The sequence below is a fragment of the Ambystoma mexicanum genome, chromosome 5q, assembly GCF_040938575.1.
Source record: "Ambystoma mexicanum isolate Mex_15411 chromosome 5q, UKY_AmexF1_1, whole genome shotgun sequence".
Lineage (NCBI taxonomy): Eukaryota > Metazoa > Chordata > Amphibia > Caudata > Ambystomatidae > Ambystoma > Ambystoma mexicanum.
In genome coordinates, this window is record NC_090933.1 from 521398453 (window position 1) to 521419558 (window position 21106).

At 47.4% G+C, this 21106-nt stretch overlaps 1 protein-coding gene across 2 annotated transcripts in view; it reads left to right on the top strand.

Annotated features, from left to right (window-relative positions):
• The window catches only part of SPIDR (scaffold protein involved in DNA repair), a 3076965-nt gene that overhangs the window by 2036298 nt on the left and 1019561 nt on the right, over positions 1-21106 (top strand). For both annotated transcript variants that reach the window (XM_069621022.1, XM_069621023.1), the window contains one exon: positions 13484-13749. In XM_069621022.1, coding sequence (XP_069477123.1) covers positions 13484-13749 — 266 coding nt within the window. The remainder of the gene's footprint in view (positions 1-13483; positions 13750-21106) is intronic.

The window sequence follows — 21106 nt, forward strand, 5'->3', positions numbered from 1 at the left end:
TAAAAATCCCCAGACCATCTCTAGCCGTGATCAACTGAGTGCATGGGTGTATAGGGGGTTCGTCAGGCAAGAGTGGCCACCGTTTTGCAAAAGATGATCTCATACGATAGTATTGAAGTGTCTTTAGTGGTCCCCCGCCCAGGGCCCTCAACAGGTCATTTAGGGTCGCAAATTTTCTCCGTTAATAAACATCTCTTCCAGTTTCATTTCGCTATTTGGGTCCCAGGATTCCTGCAAGCTACTATCCTCTGGGTTATAGGGAGTTTCCAATCCCAGTCTTTTGCATATTGCTTCCCATGCCCTTACCGTGCAGGTCACCGGGTTATACTCACATGAATCTTTGTACTGTGGGTCGAAAATAACAGACTGTATATTTGTGGGGTGTGTTGTTTATTTTTCTGTCCAAGTGTGGGGTGGGCCATCGGAGTCCCCATACCAATACTTCGCAAATTGTGCTTGAGCAACATGGTAGTAAAGTTCAAAGTCGGGTGCCGCTAAGCCACCCGAAGAGTATGGTTCAGTCATTTCTTCCCACCCTATCCTTGCTGTTTTCCCATTCCACAAGAAGGTCACAAGCATAGATCTGAGCTTGGCAAAGAAGGGCCGTCCCGGCCATATTGGGATGTTCAGAAACAAATACAATAACTTAGGCAAGATTATCATTTTAAGTACTGCGACTCTGCCATATAGCGAGATTGGAAAGTGTCCCCACAACTGTAATTTAGTGTTTAGTGATTGTAGTGCACTTTCATGGTTGTCTGAGTACAGTGAAAGCCTATCTCTGGAAACAAGAATCCCCGGATATCTAATATCTTGCTCTGACCACTTGAGTCCGTGTGTCATGTCTGGGCACTTGGTTGCTGGCGTAAGTGGAAATATTACGGATTTGGAATTGTTGACCCTATACCCAGAATACACTGCAAATTCTTGCATCTCTGCCATATTGGGTGCAATGTTCTTGTCTGGTTCGCGGATATATAACGGGGTATCATCTGCGTATAGAGAGATCAATTGGGTGGAGCCTTTCATCCTTATTCCCCTGTCTGCGTGCCTTAGTCTAACCGTGATTGCCATTGGCTCTATTGTAAGTGCAAATAATATAGGCGAGAATGGGCATCCCTGCCTGGTGCCTCTTCCCAGTGGGAACAATTCGGAGATGGTACGATTAGTTAGCACTCTAGCGCTGGGTTCCGTGTATAGCAATTTCACGTATCTGATAAAATTGGGGCCCATCCCAAACGCCTCCAGAACTGCAAGCAGATAAGCCCACGACACTGAATCAAAGGTTTTTTCGGCGTCGAGTGATATAGCCACTGCGCTTCTACAGGTGTCTATCTGCGCCATTATGCTGAAAAGCCTACGGAGGTTTAGGGCCGTAGATCTTGTGGGAATTAACCCGTTTTGGTCTGGATGGACCAAGATCGGGACTGCTGGTAAAAGTCGATTGGCCAGGACTTTTGCAAATATCTTGGCGTCCGTGTTTATGAGTGAAAGGGGTCTGTACGATGATACCTCCTGTGGTGGTCTGCGAGGCTTTGGGAGTACGGTTATCACTGCCTCCCTCATTGTCGAGGGTAGTATATTGGTCTCGAGGGCTTCCTCCCACACCTGCATTAATATTGGTGCCAATTCTTCGCAGAACTCCTTATAGAGTTCGGCGCTTATCCCGTCTGACCCTGGAGCTTTGCCTGAAGACAGCATTTTGATAGCCTCTGTGACTTCCTCAATAGTTACGGGTTGCTCCATTGCCAGTCGATCCTCCTCCGAAAGCTTCAGAAGGGATAGTGCCATAATATATGATTTTATTTCACTATCTGTGTTGGTGTCTTTATTCGCATATAGTTCTTTATAGAATTTAGCAAATACTCCATTAATCCCCTCTTCACCCAGGAGAACATCCCCTTGTGACGTTTGTATACTGGTAATCTGATTGGGTTGTCTATCTTGTTTAAGTAGGTTAGACAGTGTTTTCCCGGTTTTATTACCATCTCCGTATCTACGAGCTTGCCCCATGCAGCCATATATCGGGTTTCTCTAGTGGCCAACTTGCCAAACTCTTGTAAGTGTGTGTGTGTATTTCTGCCAATATTGCTTTGTCTTGTGTACGGTTATAAGTCTCCTTTAGTTCTCCCAGTTTACGTTCGGTTTCAGTTAGCTCAGTTCTCACCCCTTTAAGGAGACCCGCGGCCCTAGATATAAATGCTCCCCTGATCCAAACCTTGAAAGACTCCCAGACTGTGGAATATCTATCTATTGTCCCGATGTTATCGTAAAAAAACTCTGTTACTTCAACATGTAATGCTTCCACCACCCCAGGGTCACCTAGTATTCCTTTTGGCATTCTTCATCTTTGTGCGGGCCTGGGGGCTTCGCAAAGTGCTAGTTCCAGCAGCATTGGGGAATAATCAGATAGAATACGGGGTAGTATCTCACAGGTTTTTAGTGCAGCCACTACCGTAGGGGAAACAAACCAATAGTCGATTCTAGACTCCGCGTCATGGACCGAGGAGTAATACATGTACCTTCTGCCATCAGGATGTAAATCACGCCAGGCATCTACAAGTGATAGCTGTGGTAAAATATGGGTCAAGTTTTGGACTCTCTTATTCAGTGCTCTGATGATAGCTTTGGATCTATCAAGCCTGGGGTCCAGGGCAACATTAAAATCTCCTCCCCACACAATAGTGGCCACACCGATTGCAGAAATCGACTGATAAATGTCTGTATAAAAGGCTGGGTCATCAATATTAGGCCCATACTTATTGACCAGTAGTAGTTGTTTGCCAGCAAGCTCATCCCATACCATGACAAATCTGCCAAGTTGATCAACCTTCTGGCCCTCTACTCTGAACCCCAGGCTTGTGTGAATGAGGGTAATGACCCCTCTGGACTGGGATGAATAATTAGTATGGAATCTCATTTTGCCCCATTTGGGAAGAATGTGCAAGTTACTAATCCCCATAGTGTGTGTTTCTTGCAAAATCAGGATGTGAGGGCCGTGTCTGGAAATGTAATTGTAAACTTTCTGGGCTTTTTTTTGGTTATTTAATCCCCTGACAATCCAGGACAACAACCTCACCCCTAACCCGTCACCAAGTTTCCATAGGGAAATGTTACGACAGAATCATGAAGCTTGTATATTTTGGGCAGCGCCAGCATCACCGAGACCACAATTTTAAACATAAACCAACACTCTGCCCCTTTTACTTTCCCACTGGGGCTGTGCGACTTCCAATATGGACCCGTCGCCGTTTTACATTCTATAAAGCCTATATCAAAATAACAACAAACTCCATGCCTTCTTCCCGTCCACCCACCGTCATCATCGCCCCAACTAGATGATGTTCCCTCATTACCTTATGGAATATTCCAGGGGTAGCCATGTTGCTTCACATGGCCGCCAATTTCAGTACCCAGCCCCACTTAACCATAAGTCATGGGGCCGCCTTTAGTCACCAGTTCAACATTATTTCAAACATAGGGGATATGATAGCCCAGGAATACGTTCGTCCGGCACATATCTTTAGTCTGCTGGACCGGGTCTGTTGTTCTTTGCCGGTCCTTCCCCTCTGTGAGGGAGGGGTATGGAAGTTTCTATATAACACATGGCTTCAGAAGGAGATTCAAAAAAGTGCGCCCTGCCAGCGTGTTGTATTCTCATCTTGGCTGGGAACATCAATGTGTATGAGATTTGGTGTGCTTTCAGGAGCTTCTTGACAGTTTCATAGGATCTTCTGCTAGCCTGGACCCCAGAGGAGAAGTCTGGGTAAATATGAATCCGGTTTTCCTCATATTGCAGCGTCCCAGCCTCTCTCGCCAACCGCAGGATTGTGTCTCTGTCCCTATAATTGAGGAGCCGAGCAATTATCGTGCGTGGTGGTGCGCCCAGTTTGGGTACTGGGGCCAGTGTGCGGTGCACCCTTTCAACCAGGAATTGTTCAGAGAATGCGTTCGGCCCAAACAAGGACTTGAGCAGTGCTTCGAGTTGCTTTTCCATTTGCCCTTTCCCAAAGGATTCTGCTATGCCCACCACTTAAATATTGTTCCTTCTCGATCTCGATTCGAGGTCTTCGCATTTATTTTGCAGTTTGGTCATTGTTTGTTTAATCAGGGTGATGTCACGGCTGTGATGTGCAATGGTAGCTTCATTTGTGCTTATTCTGTTTTCCGTTTCAGTGACTCGTGTGCTTTCTTTGTCTATTCTGGCCCTCAAGGAGCCTATTGTGGCCACCATCTCATCCAGCTTTACATTAACTACGAGGAAACCATTTTCTACCAAAGTTGTTAGTCTGTCTACTGGGCCCCCCACCTCAGTCTCTCCAGCCTCGATGGATTCTGTGTGTATTTCCGCAGTAGTAGTTTGGCTCTGTCTGCTGGTGTAAGTGCCCATTGGCCCTTTTTATTTTTGTTGCCAGGGGTTTTTGCTGCCTTGCCTGTTTTGTGTGGTTCCACCATGGTGCCCCAGCGCTGTGCAATGTTATTGCTTTAAATGCTGTATGAATTGAGCCGGGAACCCACAGCAAACTGTAGCCCAGTGTCACGACCCTCGCCCAAAACCCCCTCTGGCAAACCCATTGGCCAGGTGGAGTTAGGACTCGGGCCTCTAGAGCCTGGCATCCTCTTCCAAACCCCTCTTGGGGCCAGTCCTGGCGCCTATGGTGCCAGGCTCATACATCATGAAAAACAATGTGCTTGGGAACTACTTTATTGTGTTGTCATCCAACATGGAGGCATCCACATAGCTTGGTTCCTTCGAACCAAGCTATGCGGTCTAGTGTTTTGGGTGTGGTAGCCTAGGGACTACTTTACCTGGACTATTTTGTTGGGGCTATTTAAACCACACCCGAGCAAGACAACACGCTTCGCGTTACTTTGCAGCTTGCAACGTGACGCTCACCGTGTCCAGCAATACCCCCGAACCTCGGAGAGGCAGAACCTGCATGGAGACAAAAGGAACATCATTAGCAGCAGCATCTTACCTGCAGTCTTCATCTTTAGTTACTTGCAACTCCTGAGAACAGCTTTCCTTGGATCTGCACGCCTCCTGGACTGCACGACCTGAACGAGGAAGATAGAGGCAACATTAAGAAAGCAGAAAAGACATTGTAAATTACGAACTGCTCAAAAGGCTTACCTGGCTGGTCGCCTCTCAGCTGGCACCACTCCAGAAATTCCACACGCGCTGAAGAACACCGCGACCTGCAAGGAAAAAAGACAAAACAGGTTAGCAAAGGCAAGCCATCGCAGCGCTGCGCATAGCGCTTACTTACCGCATCATAGCGCTCTTAAAGCGCCATCATTTAACAGCGGGTCTCAACCAAGCCAGTTCGCTGCGCTGAAGCTCAGCATACCTAAGGGAGAAAAAGAGACATTATTAGGCAAAGAGAGGCATGCAGGATAGCAACAATACTAAAGAACAGCAATAAGACCTACCTGAACGATATCAAACGGGCCGGCGTCAGTGAAGTAACTGGACCGCCCACGAAAGACAACGTGTCCCTGCAAAGAAGGCAGGACGGAGAGCACGCCTAACTCTACCACAAGGTGAGGAGAGGGCCCCTGAGGGGCTGAAATCATACGGGGGTGGAGGGAGGATACTTACCCCGGTCGGCCAGTATTGAACACAGTCCTCCTGTATTTTCAGGCAGAACCTTCCCCGCAGACCACATTTGGGCAAAACTGAGAAGCATACCAGCGAGTAACCCGGCTGGGTGGCGTCCCTGTGGATACCAGGTGAGCGTAACACCCAATCCCTTTATGCAGTCTCTGGGCAGGTATAAAAGGGGTTCTAAGATTGGGTCTTGCGTTACCACACCCTCGTGTGTATAGGCTGTTAGACCGTGTCTTCACAATGGACTGTGCCCTCCCACGTAAATGAACACAGCAATGTTCAGTTCACGTTACCTTGTTTAGAGGTTGTAGCTCAGCAAATGCGCAAGTCTGCCATCAGCCTGCCGGGTGTCACACATGGGGGCCGCTGGAGATGGCACCGGCACCTCGCGGGCGCCCAGAGGGCAGTTTATGTGGTCAGGGCCGAGCAACACCCCAGGGTCTCATCCAGTTGCCTTCCAGGGTTCCAGCGCACGATCAAACAGCGAGAAGGCCAGAACCACACTCCACCTCTCCGAGCAGTCCAACTTGGCCAGCCACCCAGGTGCACCCGCCGTGAGAGGGTCGTATCCCATTAGTGGAGTATAACCGAGTCAGAAGGTCCATGTCAGTATGGGCTTTGATGTTTTCAGCGAAGTGTCAGAGCACTGTAGTCCTCTAGTTAATGGCGGATCAGCTCTACAGAGATATCAGTGTTTCGTGTACCAAGGTTGTCACAGCTTGTGCCTCGTAGCCCATTAAGCTGTGCCTCTCCCAGCACCCGCCGGAACGTTGGAGCCTCCTCGATTCAGGATTCCACACGTGTGGCTAGCGTTCGGTACGGGACCCCCACACATGTGCCAGCCGCAGCAGCTCCGGCTCTCCGCCCAGTGAGGCCTAGCACTGTGCTAGGCGAGGCCTCGTTTCTGTCCCACAGCTCGCAGGCAACCCGCGAGTGATTCCACGGGCCACGTCTCATTCCCGGCCCGTCTACAACTCTGGCGGACACGCACCTGATGTCGCGTAGTACCCCTGCCGCGGGGGTCCTGTGCGGGCGGGGGCCTCAGAGGGGGTCGCAGGCGCCGTCCGTCTCCTGAAAGCTGGGTCTGTGTCTCTCACAGGGTCCACCGGTCGCCACAGCGTCCACCACCCTTCACAGCTCGGTGTTCCCCTCGAGGGAGGATGTTGCTGGCCGTGGCGCGAGTCCTATTGATAGACTCTGCCCCTCAGCGGCCCTTTGTCATTTTCGCATCCCCTGGGTGGTTTCCTGTGGAACTGTCCTTCGGATCGTGCCCAAACCCGCACCTCGGCCGGTCCTGTCACTGCTGTATCTCGGTTGCCACAGGTCCCAGCCCAACAGGATTTCCACAATATGAGCCCCGGCGTCTGGGCTATCAGCTGAATCACTTTCGGCTTTGCAGGCGGCCCTTAAAAGGATGTATCAGCGCAGGATATTCATGTGGAGCAGGAGCTCCCGAATCAGGCAGCCATTCCTCACTGTGCGCAACAGCGCCCTGCTCCCCCTTTTCTAAAGGTCTTCTTTCTTGACACAGAGGCTTTTTACAGAACTGCGAGATTTGTCCTTGGCCTCAAGCCCAGGGATCGTATCTCTCCAGGACTGAAATCTCTGCTCTGGCTCCCTGTGGCTGCGAGGATTACGTTCAAAACCCTCTGCATTGTCCACAAGGCCTTCTGGGGCCTGGGGCCGCAATACCTTCAACTCTCTCTTCCTAAATATCTTCCCTCTCGAGCGCTTCGCTCATCCGCCTCTAACTCCCTCAGGGTCAGTCGCTTCTCCAAGCAACGAGTTGGTGGTAAATCTCTCTCCTCGGCAGGGGCCTCCCTCTGGAACAGCCTTCCTGCCTCCCTGAAACTTAAGGAGAACCATCTCTGGTTCTGGAAGCACCTCAAGACCTTCCTCTTTGCTTCTGCTTTTTCTCCCCCACTCCGCTGCTGAATTCTTGACAGTAACTGCACTGGTTACCTGGCCACCCTTTCCATCCCGGGCCCTGGCCCCGCCAGTTGCCCACCTGCACTGCCTCCCTGGCAACCCCTGCACTTGGGGACTGTTTTTCTGTATCCCTGCAGTCCTCCTACCAGCACCTATCTCTGCATTTACCTTACACTTGCCACCTGCTGGCCGTTTTTATTATTTATTCTACGATCCCATGTACTGCACTTTCCCCTCTCCTTTACCCCTCGCACTTTTCCCTTTCCCCCTTCCCATGCACTTGTGCGATCTGAATGACACCTGGCCTAGTAGGATCGCTGTCTGTTTTCCCTTGTTCCCCCTCCCTTGCCTCGTCGCGCCTTGAAACACTTGTGTATAGGCGCGTTATAAATGCCATATCATATCATAAATGCCATATCATATTTTAAAGTGTGCGTTTCACATGGAGATTTTCAAAACGTCCCTTCCCAGCTCAGTCACATCACGAGGTGGCTGTCAGACGAACCTTCAGCTGAACTGGGGCTACTGAAGCAACCTCACACCAACTTAATTCCCAAGGAAACCCTATGGAACCCCCTTTGCCGCTCCCCGGAAACCCCTTTGGTTGTGGGGCTTGGCAGACAGATATGGGCCAGGACTTGCTACATTAGGAAGGTGCAACACCCGTACTCTCCAGACCATCCCATGATGGCAGATGTGTGCAAAACGGAGGCAGACCTTACCATAGCAAGAAGGTGGGAGGAAGCTGCAATATATACATGGGGAGACGTGTTTGAAGATGGAGTGTTCAGGGACTTTGAATCGATACAAGATATCGAAGGACTACCCAAAGGCCAGTTCCTCTGGTACCATAGGCTCAAACAAACTGCCAAGAAGCAGTGGCACTCCTGGCCAGAGGAACCTACCTCTGACCCTCTACTACAGGAAATGTATGACCTCTCCGATGGTTGGAGACCGGTCTCCAGGTTGTACAACAAGCTCATCGATAAACCTAACCCTAAGGGAGCGGCGCTGAGGGCAAAATGGGAAGGGGACCTCGTAGCCCCACTCACTGATAAAGAATGGGAAAGAGCATTAATATTCCCCAAGAAAGTGTCAAGAAACTCCAGATTTGGCCAAATACAGCTGAATGTCCTTTACCGAACCTACATGACTCCCCACAGAGTTGCCTCGTTCAACGCGAAGGTCCCACCGGTGTGCCCATGGTGAAGGAACGACAGGGCAGACATGATTCACATGTTCTAGACCTGCACTAAAGCGATGACACTCTGGTCAAAAGCCAAACAGTCCTGTGGAGACGCCGGAATGGAGAGATATGAATGGTCACCCGGAGAATGCCTACTGGGTACATACCCCAGACCAAGCAAATTCAAACACCTTGTGAAGCTAATGGACATTTCATGTATACTTGTTAAAAGGACCATAGTGATGGCCTGGAAGACACCCGCAGGCCCCAAGCACGAACGTTGGTTAAACGAAATGGCGAGATGGACAGCTGCAGAAACCAGAGCCTGGCAGGAAGGAACTACATCCAGTGGGGACGCCACAAGCGGCACCCTGGTCGCCTGGAGGGCTCTTCTGATGGACATGCACTTCGACGCGGACCATAAGCCCCCCTGAACACTTGTAGTGTCTTGTAGTAACAGGTTCCTATCAACACTATGCAGATGTCCCCTGAAACTGTTCCCCTCCACTCCCTGAGAAGTCATACCCTGGACTGAACCACCATCTCGAACCTCACATGTTACATCACACGAAGACTACTGTTGTTTAAGTTGTTTTTCCTTTTGTTTACTTTAATCCATAAGTTTGTATTATCTCACTTTTATCATAAAACCAATAAAATACTTTGGAAAAAAAAAAAAAAAGGAATGCGACCACTCCGATACAATGTATACTTTTAAACTGGATCTGACTCACTGGCTCCCCTTTGAAGGCTTTCTTTTCTATGGTGCTTGCCACAAAGTTTGCAAAATGCCTCTAGGGGTTCTTCCTCTACCCCGCAGGCACTCCAACTCTAACAGAGTGCCCCAGGAGGGCGAGCACTCCTTGTGGTGGGTGGAAGAGTGCGCCTTTGCTGGTCTCCTTCCTCTGCCCTGCCTATGTCCCAAGGAGCTCCAGCTCCTAAGCCACACCTGCCAGGACCAACAGCCTTCCTACTCCCCAGGGAGTGGGCACTTTCCAGGCTGCAGCACTGCACACAATGGCTCCCCTCAGAGTCCTGCCTTCTTTCAGCTTCTCTTCTGGTTTCACGACCACGTCTGCTTCTGTCACACCCAGGACTGCTACTGCTGTTGCAGCTTTCTCCCTCCTTTTTTATAAATATGTGACTGGTTAATGGGTTGCAGGTGGTCAACCTTAGTTCCAATTGCCTGACCATGTTATTGGGACATCTCCATTGAGTATGCTGGTGTGTCTCTTTTTGCATCGTCTTCGTCCCAGTACCATAGTGGTGTTTCACATAGGAAGTCTGTATTTCTCCTGACTCCCTCTTCTTCACAGTACTTGATTGGTATTTTGGAAAATGAAGACTGTGTGCCTTAATACATCCCATGAAGGCTGAGCGGGGCTTGGGTAGGCCAATGTCAGAAAAGGTGGGATACCGTGTCTCAATTCTTGAGGGGTACTTATGATAGGAAGGTTGTATTGCTTTTAGTTTTCTCTTCCCCAGCTCAATGTTAGAGTGGCGTTCAGAATGGTAAGGGGTGACATGTAGAATACTCTCCTTGTCTTATTACAATAATGATATAAAACTGGTGTATGTTATGTCCTTTCATACTTGCATCCTCAGTAAATGAGGATAACAGGGAAGGAAAGGATTGTGTTTCACAATAGTCTACAAGAGTTGAGGGAGGGGAGGATAGGTCAATGTATTATTTAGAAAATGTATTTCACCAACCTTTTGTTTTTAGATGCATTTCCCTTTCTTCTATTTGAAGTGTTTGATGGAAAGTCATGGGGTAGTATCATTTTTGATATGAAGAGAGATATTTACAGTATGATTATACGTCATTATTAATTCTCAGTTTCAGAGGCACAGCAGATGGCTACGACCCTGTTGGATCATTGTTTTTACCTTTTCCTTGAAGTTTTAGTGTTTTTCTTTGCTTGTTGATGAGGTAGGTGAAAGGATGGACTGAGATGTTCTGAAACCCTGTAACTTTTTTCAAATTGTATTTTTTTTTTTTGTTGAAAATTTGGTTTTATTGGAGTTTTACAATTATGACATAATTCAAAAAATAATGCAAACATTGATATATATCAAAGTGAGGTCACAACTTCACCCCCCCACCCCACCTCTCAGACCGCCCCCCCCATCCCATGCCATGGTTTTAATGGTCGATAACAACAACAGGGTCCAGCACATCATCTGAAGATGCAATGCGAGCATAGGGTTGCTTCCGAAAGAAAGACAGTGCTCAAAAAACAAGGTCCAACATATAAAAGTCACATTTCCTGTAACAATCGATCTCTTCCCACTCCAAGGGGGTTGCCCCGATAGTATTGTTCCCATCAAGAGAATCGTCTGAGCTGATTACTCATGCCTCAGGCTATTTTCCCATATTTATCAAAAAATGGCAACCATAGGGCCTCGATGTTAGATTTGGGTTCATCGATCAGGTGGGTTAGATACTCCATATCATAGATTGCCCGTGTTTTCGCTACCCACTCCCCCTCCCCAGGAGGTCGGGGTGATTTCCATTATTGGGCCCAGCAGCATCTAGCCGCGACTAGCATGACCTGCAACATGTGGTCGTGTTTCACCTTGGGGGCCCCCCTCAACCTCAATGCCGAAAAACACCAGCCAGGGGGACAGAGTTCTCACCATTCCGTCTACTCCTCTTATCCATGACAGGACCTCACTCCAGTAGGTCTGTGCCACCTGGCACTTCCACCACATATGGACATAATCCCCTTTTCAATGTGGCATTTCCAGCAGTGGGGGTCGTAACCTTTTCTCATTCTGGCTATCCTCTGTGGGGGTAGTCCCATCTGTGTATCAACTTCAGGGCCTGGTGGCGGTATTGGGGTGCAGTTGTGGAACGGTGTGCCTGCCTACAAATCTTGGTCCATCTTTTTTCCGTTATGGGGGTGCCTAAATCCTTCCCCCATTGTACTTGGGAGATGGGGGGTCCCGTGGGGTAGAGAACAACAAAAAGCTATAAAGCCACGATATCACTCCCTTGGTACCTTTTGTGTGTTATGAGGAATTTCTCAAAATCGGTGAGGTCCCGCCTAAGTGTGTCACCCTATCTGCTCTCGTTAAGGGCACCCTTAAAATGTAGGTATCGAAAGGGGGAGAGGTTAGGGAGGCCCAGGGCGTCCTTCAGGTCACCTAGAGATATAAACGCCCCATTCACCCAAAGCTGTCCGGCCCTACAAAGACCCACCTCGTACCATTGCTAGAAGGCTAGTGGTTCGTTGATCCCTTCCCAAAGTGGCAGAGCCCAGATGCAGCTCAAGGGTGAGGGCCACGTTGTGAGCCATCTTAGGTAACCCCCTTCCTTCCAAATAGACCACAGCACTCCCAACACTGGATGTTTTAAAACCCTTCTCGGAATAGATGTCTTGGGGACCCATAGCCACTCGTCCAATGTGACCGGTGAGAAGAGTGTGTTATCCAGTGTTACCCATTGTTTCTTTGGGCCAGTCGTCAAATGATCAACAAGGACGCGCAATTGTGACGCCTTATAATAAGTGTTTAGATCTGGGAAATTAACTCCACCCTCATCCTTGGGTCTTGTGAGAGTGTCATAAGCAATCATGTGTGATTTACCGGCCCATATATAGCGGAGAAGGGCCCGCTTGATCTCTAGGAGAAATGAGTTAAATTGTATGTTTTTTAACGTTATATTGGTTTATCCGTCTGAAATATCTTGTGCCTCACAATTGTTAATATGGGTTTATAATAAAAATTACATTCCTCCACTTTCAAATTCTCAAATGTGGCTACAGATAATACAATGGTAATTTTTGTGAGGAAATCTTGGAGAAAGTGGTATATTGGGAGCAATATTTTCCCAGATTTGTATCTTATTTGATTGAATTATGCATCACTTTCACCAAAACACTGCACATAATGAACAGTATGAAAAATGAGACAAGTGGCAATAATGTTAAAATATAATTGCAGAGGAAGGAAGTATTGCTTAGATGCAAACTGAAAGTAGAATAAGAAGAAACAGAATTAAAATAGGAAGATACAACTGATTCCAATGCTTAGGAGCCAGAAGCAGGAAGGAGCAAAAGCGAGACTGTGCACAAAGAGGTTTAGAAACTGCCAGAAGGATGTGAGATTGGGATCAGAGAGAACATGATGGTCTATAGACAGAAAAAAGAGAAGAAGGAGGGAGACCAAATTATGAATGTGCTTTAAAACCAATTCAAAGAAAAGGGAACAGAATATGAGTATCAAAGGGAAGCCAGGAAATGGAAGCAACCACAGCATTGAATCACATTGGAATCACAGGGAAAAAGGGAAACATGAATATGAATAGAAGAATTGTAGAAAGTGTAGAGAGGGGCCAATTGATAGGCAGGGAGAACAGTATGCCAGACAAGAACAAATTAGGGAGGAAATAGCAGTTTAGTCGCACAAAGTGAGAGAAAAGGGTGAGATTCGTGAACATTATAAATATGAAAACAGAAAGAATGAGTAGTAGGTTCTGCATCACATTTTGTCAGCCTCAATGATGTTGCTCCACTAGAAAGTTGAGCAGACACACAAACAGAAGTGGTGAAGAGCATCCGTCAGAGAGGCAGACTCCTCAAATAAAAGCAAATTCATTTAAAAATGAAGCCACTCAATGTCACGCCTTAAGATGACATTAAATTGACTTATAATTTCCTTTTTATAGAATGTGGCTGAGCTTGCACACCATTTATGTAGAGCAAAATTGCATTTTCTTCAGATTTGTATTAATGTTATGTCTTACTCTCCAGGTTACATGTTTAAATGTGGCAGCTCCAAAGACCACGGTTACACATGAAACTCTAGGAAAACACCTGCTTCCATCTCACACAGTGAGCGACTCATTGCTTGATGTGGTGGAAACACAGGGAGCAGCAGGCTGGAGGAGTGTTCATGTCAGAGTGGTTGTGCAGAGGATATATTGCCTTCTCGCTAGAGATGGGGCTGGATGCCATCTTCAGGGGAAAACTACAGCTTTGTATCCACCAGCCTTAAATACTGCACCATCAAATATAAGGTGAGTTAAAAAGCACATCAATTATTCAGGTAATGTGAGAAAAAAGTGGCGGTTGTGTCAATTGTCAACAAGGACCTCTTTTTCTAGTGCTTTAAATTGGTAATTGGTGTGGTTAGGTTATGGAGGCTTTTCAGTGTGTTCTGATACCTGCTGTATCTGTGAATGTCATATTGTATGTGCTTGAATTCTAGAAAGCAGAGAGTTAGCCCTTTGTGAAAAGCTCAGTTTGTTTGGATTTTCTGACTGTGTATGATTCTAGTCTAAGGATTTGTCCTTTTTCCTCCGAATAGAATGGATTAGGATAGTGTGAAGGGTCATGATTAAGAGTTGGACACAGACATATTTTGATTGCTATAAACCTTTATTTGAGAAAAGGGGTTGGAGGAAATCCTACATTTCCCTATACCTATGAGGTGTTTCCCAGCCTCAACCAAAATAACTAGTGTCCAAGTAAGGATGTCCAAAAGTAAAAAGTCCTGTCCAAAACATAAGCTGACCCTCACATTCTAAACTAATCATAAAATGAAAGGGTAAATATTTTTTTGGTGCCTCCTTGCAACTATACTTTGCACGTTCAACTTAAAGTTCTAAAATGGTGCAAAAAGGAAAAAAACGACTGATGTTCCAAAAGGATATGAAAGGGGTTCCCTTCCCGTAGAATCCCACAGTTCTTTTATAACACACAGTTTCAAGATATCAACAGGTCTTCACTTCCTTCGTCTGTTTTTACAATGTTGCCAAAAAATGAAGAAATATCTTTTCCTCTTGTACGCAGTGCTTGCAGCGTCAAGATATAGCTTCTCCTCTCTTAACAACCACACGTTTCCATGAATCAGTTTAAATGGCTCACAACCCCAAGGGACTGCTCCTTCTCTATCAAAGAACAGAACTTCCTCTCTCTTGTTTGCAGACTTCACAGGGTCAAGAGATTGCTTCTCCTCTCTTGACAGAAGGATTCAAACATGTACAGTTTTAATGTTTTTCAAAATAGTCTACCTGGTATACTCTTCTGGAAGGTTTTATTTAAGCAGCTCAGTTCACAATTCTCCAAAACAACAAACCTGATATATCTCCTGCTAGGTTTTATTCAAGCATCTTAGTTTATAGTTCTCAAAACGATGTACCTGGTATACTCTTCTGCCATGTATTTCACAAGTTTACTTGTATTATACTTTGTAGCCTTATATTCTCTTCCCAAGCCTGGTGTACTCTCATGCTAGGTCTTCTCAAATGTGTATGTTTGTAGATGAGGGTGTGAGTCCCAGACCCGCTTTCAATGTGCCGGGTATACTCTCCTGCCAGGACTTTGCCAAACTTCATAGAGGTTTCCCATCCGCCAATATTGGGTTATTGTCCCTTTCCTGTTAGCTGTTGTCCATGCTTGTTCTTGTTCACTACTTCTGCTCAGGATTGCCTGGTTTCTCAATTTCTTGCTTGCAATCCAATTATTGCTTGCTTAAATGTTCCAGCTCCCTTGTTTCACGTTCTCTGAATGGATCCCTCACTTCTCAATCTCTATGCGCTTGTGTTATGTTGTTTCATACCGCGCACCGATACCACCCAAGGGCAGTCTCCAGGCACTCACGTGGCTCTGTAAGAAAGAGGATAGGGCTGATTAGTGAGGGAGAATGATAGGATAGGTCCAGAACCAGGAGAAACTGGCATCTGTGTGTGTTGGCTTGCAGATGGTAGGTTGTGTAGAATGGCTTTTTGTATCCGTACGGATAAGGTCCAAAGCCTGGGATGTTTTCAGTGTTGCTTTATGTTGTGTTAGGGTGTGTCTGTGTGTTTTATGTGTAGATTGCTCGTATTTAGGGTTGTGCGCACTGGCTTGTTGCATCCGTGCAGATAAGGTCCAGTGTTCGGGCTTGTTTGTTGGAAGTATGTGTTGCTGGTTTGTTTTGGGTGTATGCTAGGGTATATGTTGGCTAGCCCAGTGGGTGTGTATAATGTTTGGGTGGAGTGTTTGAGGAAGTAGAAGCAGGGTGGTTAGTGCTTCGGCTACTCGCTAAATTTTTCTATGTGGCTAGTCTACAAAGTCCTGTCTGTTGTGACAAATGACTAATCTCCATAATTCTATCTAAGTGTGACGCATGGTGAATCTTCTAAATTCTATCTAGTTTTATTCTAGATAGTTTCTGGTTGCTTGGCGTCTTGTGCAGGCGGCGTTCGCTGAAGCGGTTTTCCTTCTCTTCGCGTCAGCATCTTCTGCACTATCCAGTCTTCTCGCCGTTCTGGCATTCATGTCGGTCCATGTATTGTGACAGCGGTCCACCCGCTGTCGAGTTGCTCCTGCCAACATCTTCCTGCCAGTTCTTCTTCTCTACTGCATGTCGAAACCCATCTGCTTCCCAAACCGCTTCGGCAAAGAAGATGCTCCATCTTTCAGTCTTCGCTCTCCTGAGGTTGGTCTCAACCCATGTGGTCCTCCCGCAGATAGCCACGCTTCTCCCCTTCCCAGGCCACATGGGGAAACACCTTCCCTGGGAGTAAGTGACGGCTCAGTCTGATGTGTCAAAATAGATGCATGTATAAGTGGGATAGAAGTGTGTCTGGAACAGGCTTGATATTTGTATACTTGCCACAAAATTTCCATTTGAAATGATGTTTTAATGGCATTTGCTTAAAACGAGCACTCAGTCACTCTGTTAGACGATGTCTTCAATGAGATTTGTAAACAGGTTAAATGTAATCTGCTTCGTTATGTCCTGTTGGGTATAACAAATACCCATTGAAACCCAACACTCCAGTATTATAAACTATATTATAATGTGGATTCTCCATGCTGTGTAGGGAATAGTAATTGTATTAAGACACAGAATCAAGTATTCTACTTCGCTTTCTTTATTGAAAACACTCAGTAGTAATCAAATGTTCAATCATAAACTACTTTTCCCAGCAAACCCTTGCTTCTTCTGTAATTGCATATACATTTGTAAAAACAGAAACTTTGTAACATTCTCGTTGTCCAATCAAGTGTCCCAGGCTCCTATGGCCTCACTTCGCTGCCTGGTCTCCTCTTTTTACATCGATAAACAAACCACCCAACCAAGGAATCCAAACCTCAGGACTTAGCCCAAGACAGTCTGCCGAATCGAACCAAAATTTTCTCTAAACCAGAAATGGTAAGAACCCAAAAAAGGACAAAACTCTAGCAAAACACTGCTCAGAATGGTATACACCAGCACCTGCAAAAAACACTTGAGCATTATCATGGTTGTTGGGATCAAGATCAATGCGAGTGATAACACATCACAGAAACAGTCACACATCCGTAATATTCAGACTGGTCGGATACTCCTCATCTATCTATGGCAAGACACATAGGAAAGTATTGCTTTTGCTCAAAGTTTGCTCGCCACCAATAATACCACTTCCTCAACTGGCTTATAATAGAACTTGTTAAAGACTGAACCACCTGACCAGTTTGCTGATTTTGCTTCTAAGTGATATACCAAGGGTGCCTTCTGGAGGAATGGGGGGTACAGAACACTGGCACATCACTCTCAACCTATTGAGTAACCCACTGCCTAGCTAACGTGGGATTTGTCACCAGTCAAAAAAGTTTTCCGAAACATGAAAAAAGCTATGCACATGCAGTAAGTGTAAGTTGATTTATTAATTAATTAAGTAACTATAGAAATACCCAGGTGAGACAAGAACAATCCTTCCTGGCAACCGTCCTCTTTGCTCCTCTATATTCTAGAATAGAATGGTGGACGCTCATGATGGAACCTCCTTCAGCTTTACACTAGGGAATACCACAGAACAGGCATCTGCAACTTGCGACTCTCCAGATGTTTTGGATTGCGACTCCCCCAATCTGTCCCCATTGACTATACTGGCTAGAACTGATGTGATTTGTAGTCCAAACATCTGGAGAGCCAAATGTTGCAGACCTGTGCCATAGGAGGTGACAATTGTGGTTTGTGCCATAAAGGCTATAATCATCTTATAAGATACGCAGGTACAACATGAAGGAAGGAAGATGTACATAGGTAATATGGAGGGTGTAACACCTGTGACAAACTTGTACTGCTTGAGACAGGGACCCACCCATATTATGGGTATTAGCACAAAAAGGCAAGATAGATCTGATGGCTATCTTGGTTTTCCTCGATTCTGTAAAACCCACTCCACCAGCGGTGTAGACTGTGCAAGTAAAACCCATTGCCCTAGCATTCGATAATGTGCAGGAGACCAGACACAGCAACATGGTTAGCGTGGAGGAAAGTTCCAGCCCTGAATGATCCGCAAACCTGTGTTACAAACTATTAGAGAAGTATATATCCCAGGGACATGAGGAATTAGATGCCCTTCAAGAGATACCAAAAGTGTTACCCTTCCTGGAGACACCTGGCAGTAATAGCAGACCTATAAACTCCAGTCATGTAGAATGCTTTGCCGTTCTCTGCTAGAGGCGACACAATTAAAAATCTGGACTAGGGGGGCCAAAATAGGATTGCAATGACTCTCCAAACAGCTGCAAACCCATGCTGACCAGGATGCCTTGTGGCTTTGCAAAGTAAAAGGCGCTCAAGAATCCCTGATAAGGACTGAAGTCAACATGCCCCTGAAACATAACAACGCTTCCTGGATTATGGGCTGAGCTTTCCCCACCAGATCCTTGAGAATGTCCTGCCTCCAGGGATGTTGAATTTGAAAATCCAAAGAAAATTCCAGAAGAACTGGATACTAGGCTTCTCCAGCGTGGGGTCTGTCATAAGGCTGGGAATCCTCTGTAAAAGAAAAAAAACAGTTCACTTTCACTTAAAAACGGCATTTCTCCTCTAAACCAATCACTGTCCTCTGGGTCATACTGCCCCTATCCAATTACAGTCTTCTCCCCAAGCCCTTCCTCTGACAGCCATCTTCAGATTTGTACTACACGTTTCAGTGTTGGGAGTCTTCGAGTTTGTTCTATGAGCTATTTGCACATATGTTTTAATGTTTTGACGGGTACAGTTCTATTTTTGTTTCAGAGAAGCCTGTGTGCTCTTTTCTTCATCTTCCAACAGCAGGGACTCGTTGTCAGTGAAGTTCCACGCCCCTCAAGGGCAAAGATCATTGAAGATTCTACAAGGGCGTTGGGCCTACTTCGCACCCTCAAACCATGACGGAGAAGGAGGAAAAAAGGTCTCTTCAGGCCTTCAGGAAGATTCAGGTTACGGAATGTGCGTGTCGAAGCCAGGCACCTGCAATGCCTCTACTGCCTGCACCCGGACCACCAGGAGGTACAGTGCGAGATTTGCCTCAGTTTCTCCAAGAAAACAACGAAGGACAGGCATAGTAGGCTGGCGGCATGGCTCAATGTCAAGGCCTCTGACCCGTGCTCCAAGCAGGGTCATGCCTCACCCAGGACCAGCCGGTACGAGGAGGTCTTCTAAGTCCTTTGAGGGTGCCTCATCAGTGGGGCCCAAGATAAGGCAAAGAGCCGCAAGTCCGAGCCCACCGGGTTCGACGTGGAAGCGGGTACCAAAGTGGATAGGGCGCGATCAGCATCACCTTCAGCCTCCATTGCCAGCCGACAGTCAAGCTCCTCTTTGAAGAAGAAGTCATCTACCCCGGCTACACACTGTGAGAAATGAGAGAAGCCGCGGACAGATGAGAAGAAGGCCGAACAGCCCAAGCAGGCTCAACTGGCACAGGCTAAGAGCTCATCTGCAACTCCGTCGACGACTGCTACTGCCACGAAAGCTAAGGGTGCTGATCCGGCGAGGGTAGCTCCCACGGGCCAGAAAGTGTCAATAACCCCAAAGCGCGACACTGCCGCAGTGACTTTGGCAAAGTCTGTAGGCACACCAAAAGGGGTGAAACCGGCTAAGGCCCTGGTTCAAGAACTTCAGTGGGAATAAAAGGGGTGAGGAGGCCCCGAATCAGCCCTCCCAGGCAGTCGCCATAGAGCTCTCGTCCACAGACGATGATGAGGAGTCCTTACATACGGTCCACGAGGATGTTGAAGAGGAGGACAATGCCAGCGCAGGGCCTAGTTGTCCTGTTATGCCTTTTCAGCCGAGGGACATCTCCTTTGATATTCTGTTGACTCCACACACCTTGGTGTGAGAGACCCAGATGAGGATGCCTCCGGCTTCAGTACCTGTGGTCTCCCAGGTCCACGATCAGCCTCCAGCGAATAAGAGGAAGCGTCATCCGATGCCCCCATTTCAGCCCCTTCTGCCATGTCAGGTCCCTTCTCCCTCAACAGTCACTGGTATGGGAACGGATATGGCCATGGCGACGGATGACGACGAAGATATTGTCACAGCGGATGGAAAATCGCCATGTTTGGATGCTCCACACAGGGTGTCCACACCGGATGAGGTGGGATCGTTCCACTCCATGATCGCCAGGGCCTCCAAGCTAATCCAGCTGGTGACTGAGGAAACCAAGTAGGAGGGCTTCTTGTATCAGTGGCGCAAGGCCAAGAGGAAGATCATCATGGCGGTGCCCCTTCTGGACGATGTTTAGGAGGAGGGCTTGGCCGTCATGACGAATCCTTGCACGGCTCCAGCCAAACTGGATAGGCTGTAGAAGAAATATCGGACTCCGCACCCAAGTGCCTGAGGTCGTAGCCATTACCGGATTAGGGGGTATTGGTGGCCGCAAGGAAACGGTAGGCCAACCTGTCCTTGTTGTCTTAGTTTCCTCCAGACAGCAAGGGGAAAAGGATAGATGCCATGGGAAAGAAGATGATTTACACTGCACTATCAAGGCGGCCAACACACTGGCGATCCTGGTCAGGTACGACAGAGAGTTGTGGTACAAGCTGGGCCCAATTCTGGAGTTCCTCCCCGACGGTAGGAAGATGGAGGCAATCGCTCTCTTTCAGGAAGGGGAAGTGGTGTCGGATCATGCCATCACAGTGACATTGGACGTCGCTGACACAGAGTTCCGCCAAATTGGGAACGGTGTCTGCCTTCCTCGCCAGGGTTGGATGAAAGCCACGAATTTCGACAGAGAACATTTGTTTGGGAAGGTTGTCGATGAGTTCCTCCAGGCTATCAAAATGGAGACGGCCCATTCCCTGGGCACTCTCCAGCAGCACCACTCGTCCTTTTGCTCCTCCAGGGGAAGGTCGAGCAGGTCTTTAAAAGATTTCTCCACATCGTACCGACAACCTTCCAGATCCTCAATGCAGGAAGCCTACAGAGGCTGTTCCCAGGCCTACGGTAGCGGAAGACAGCATCGCCAACACCCACAGGGCAGGACGCCAGCACCGAAGCAAGCCTGAACTGACCGAGTCGTTGGGCCCCCACTCATGCACCCTGGTCGGAGATCTGCTGACGACAGATCACCACCGACAGATGGCTGCTGGACCCTCTTGCCCAAGGACACACCCTGGAGTTTTAACGCAGGT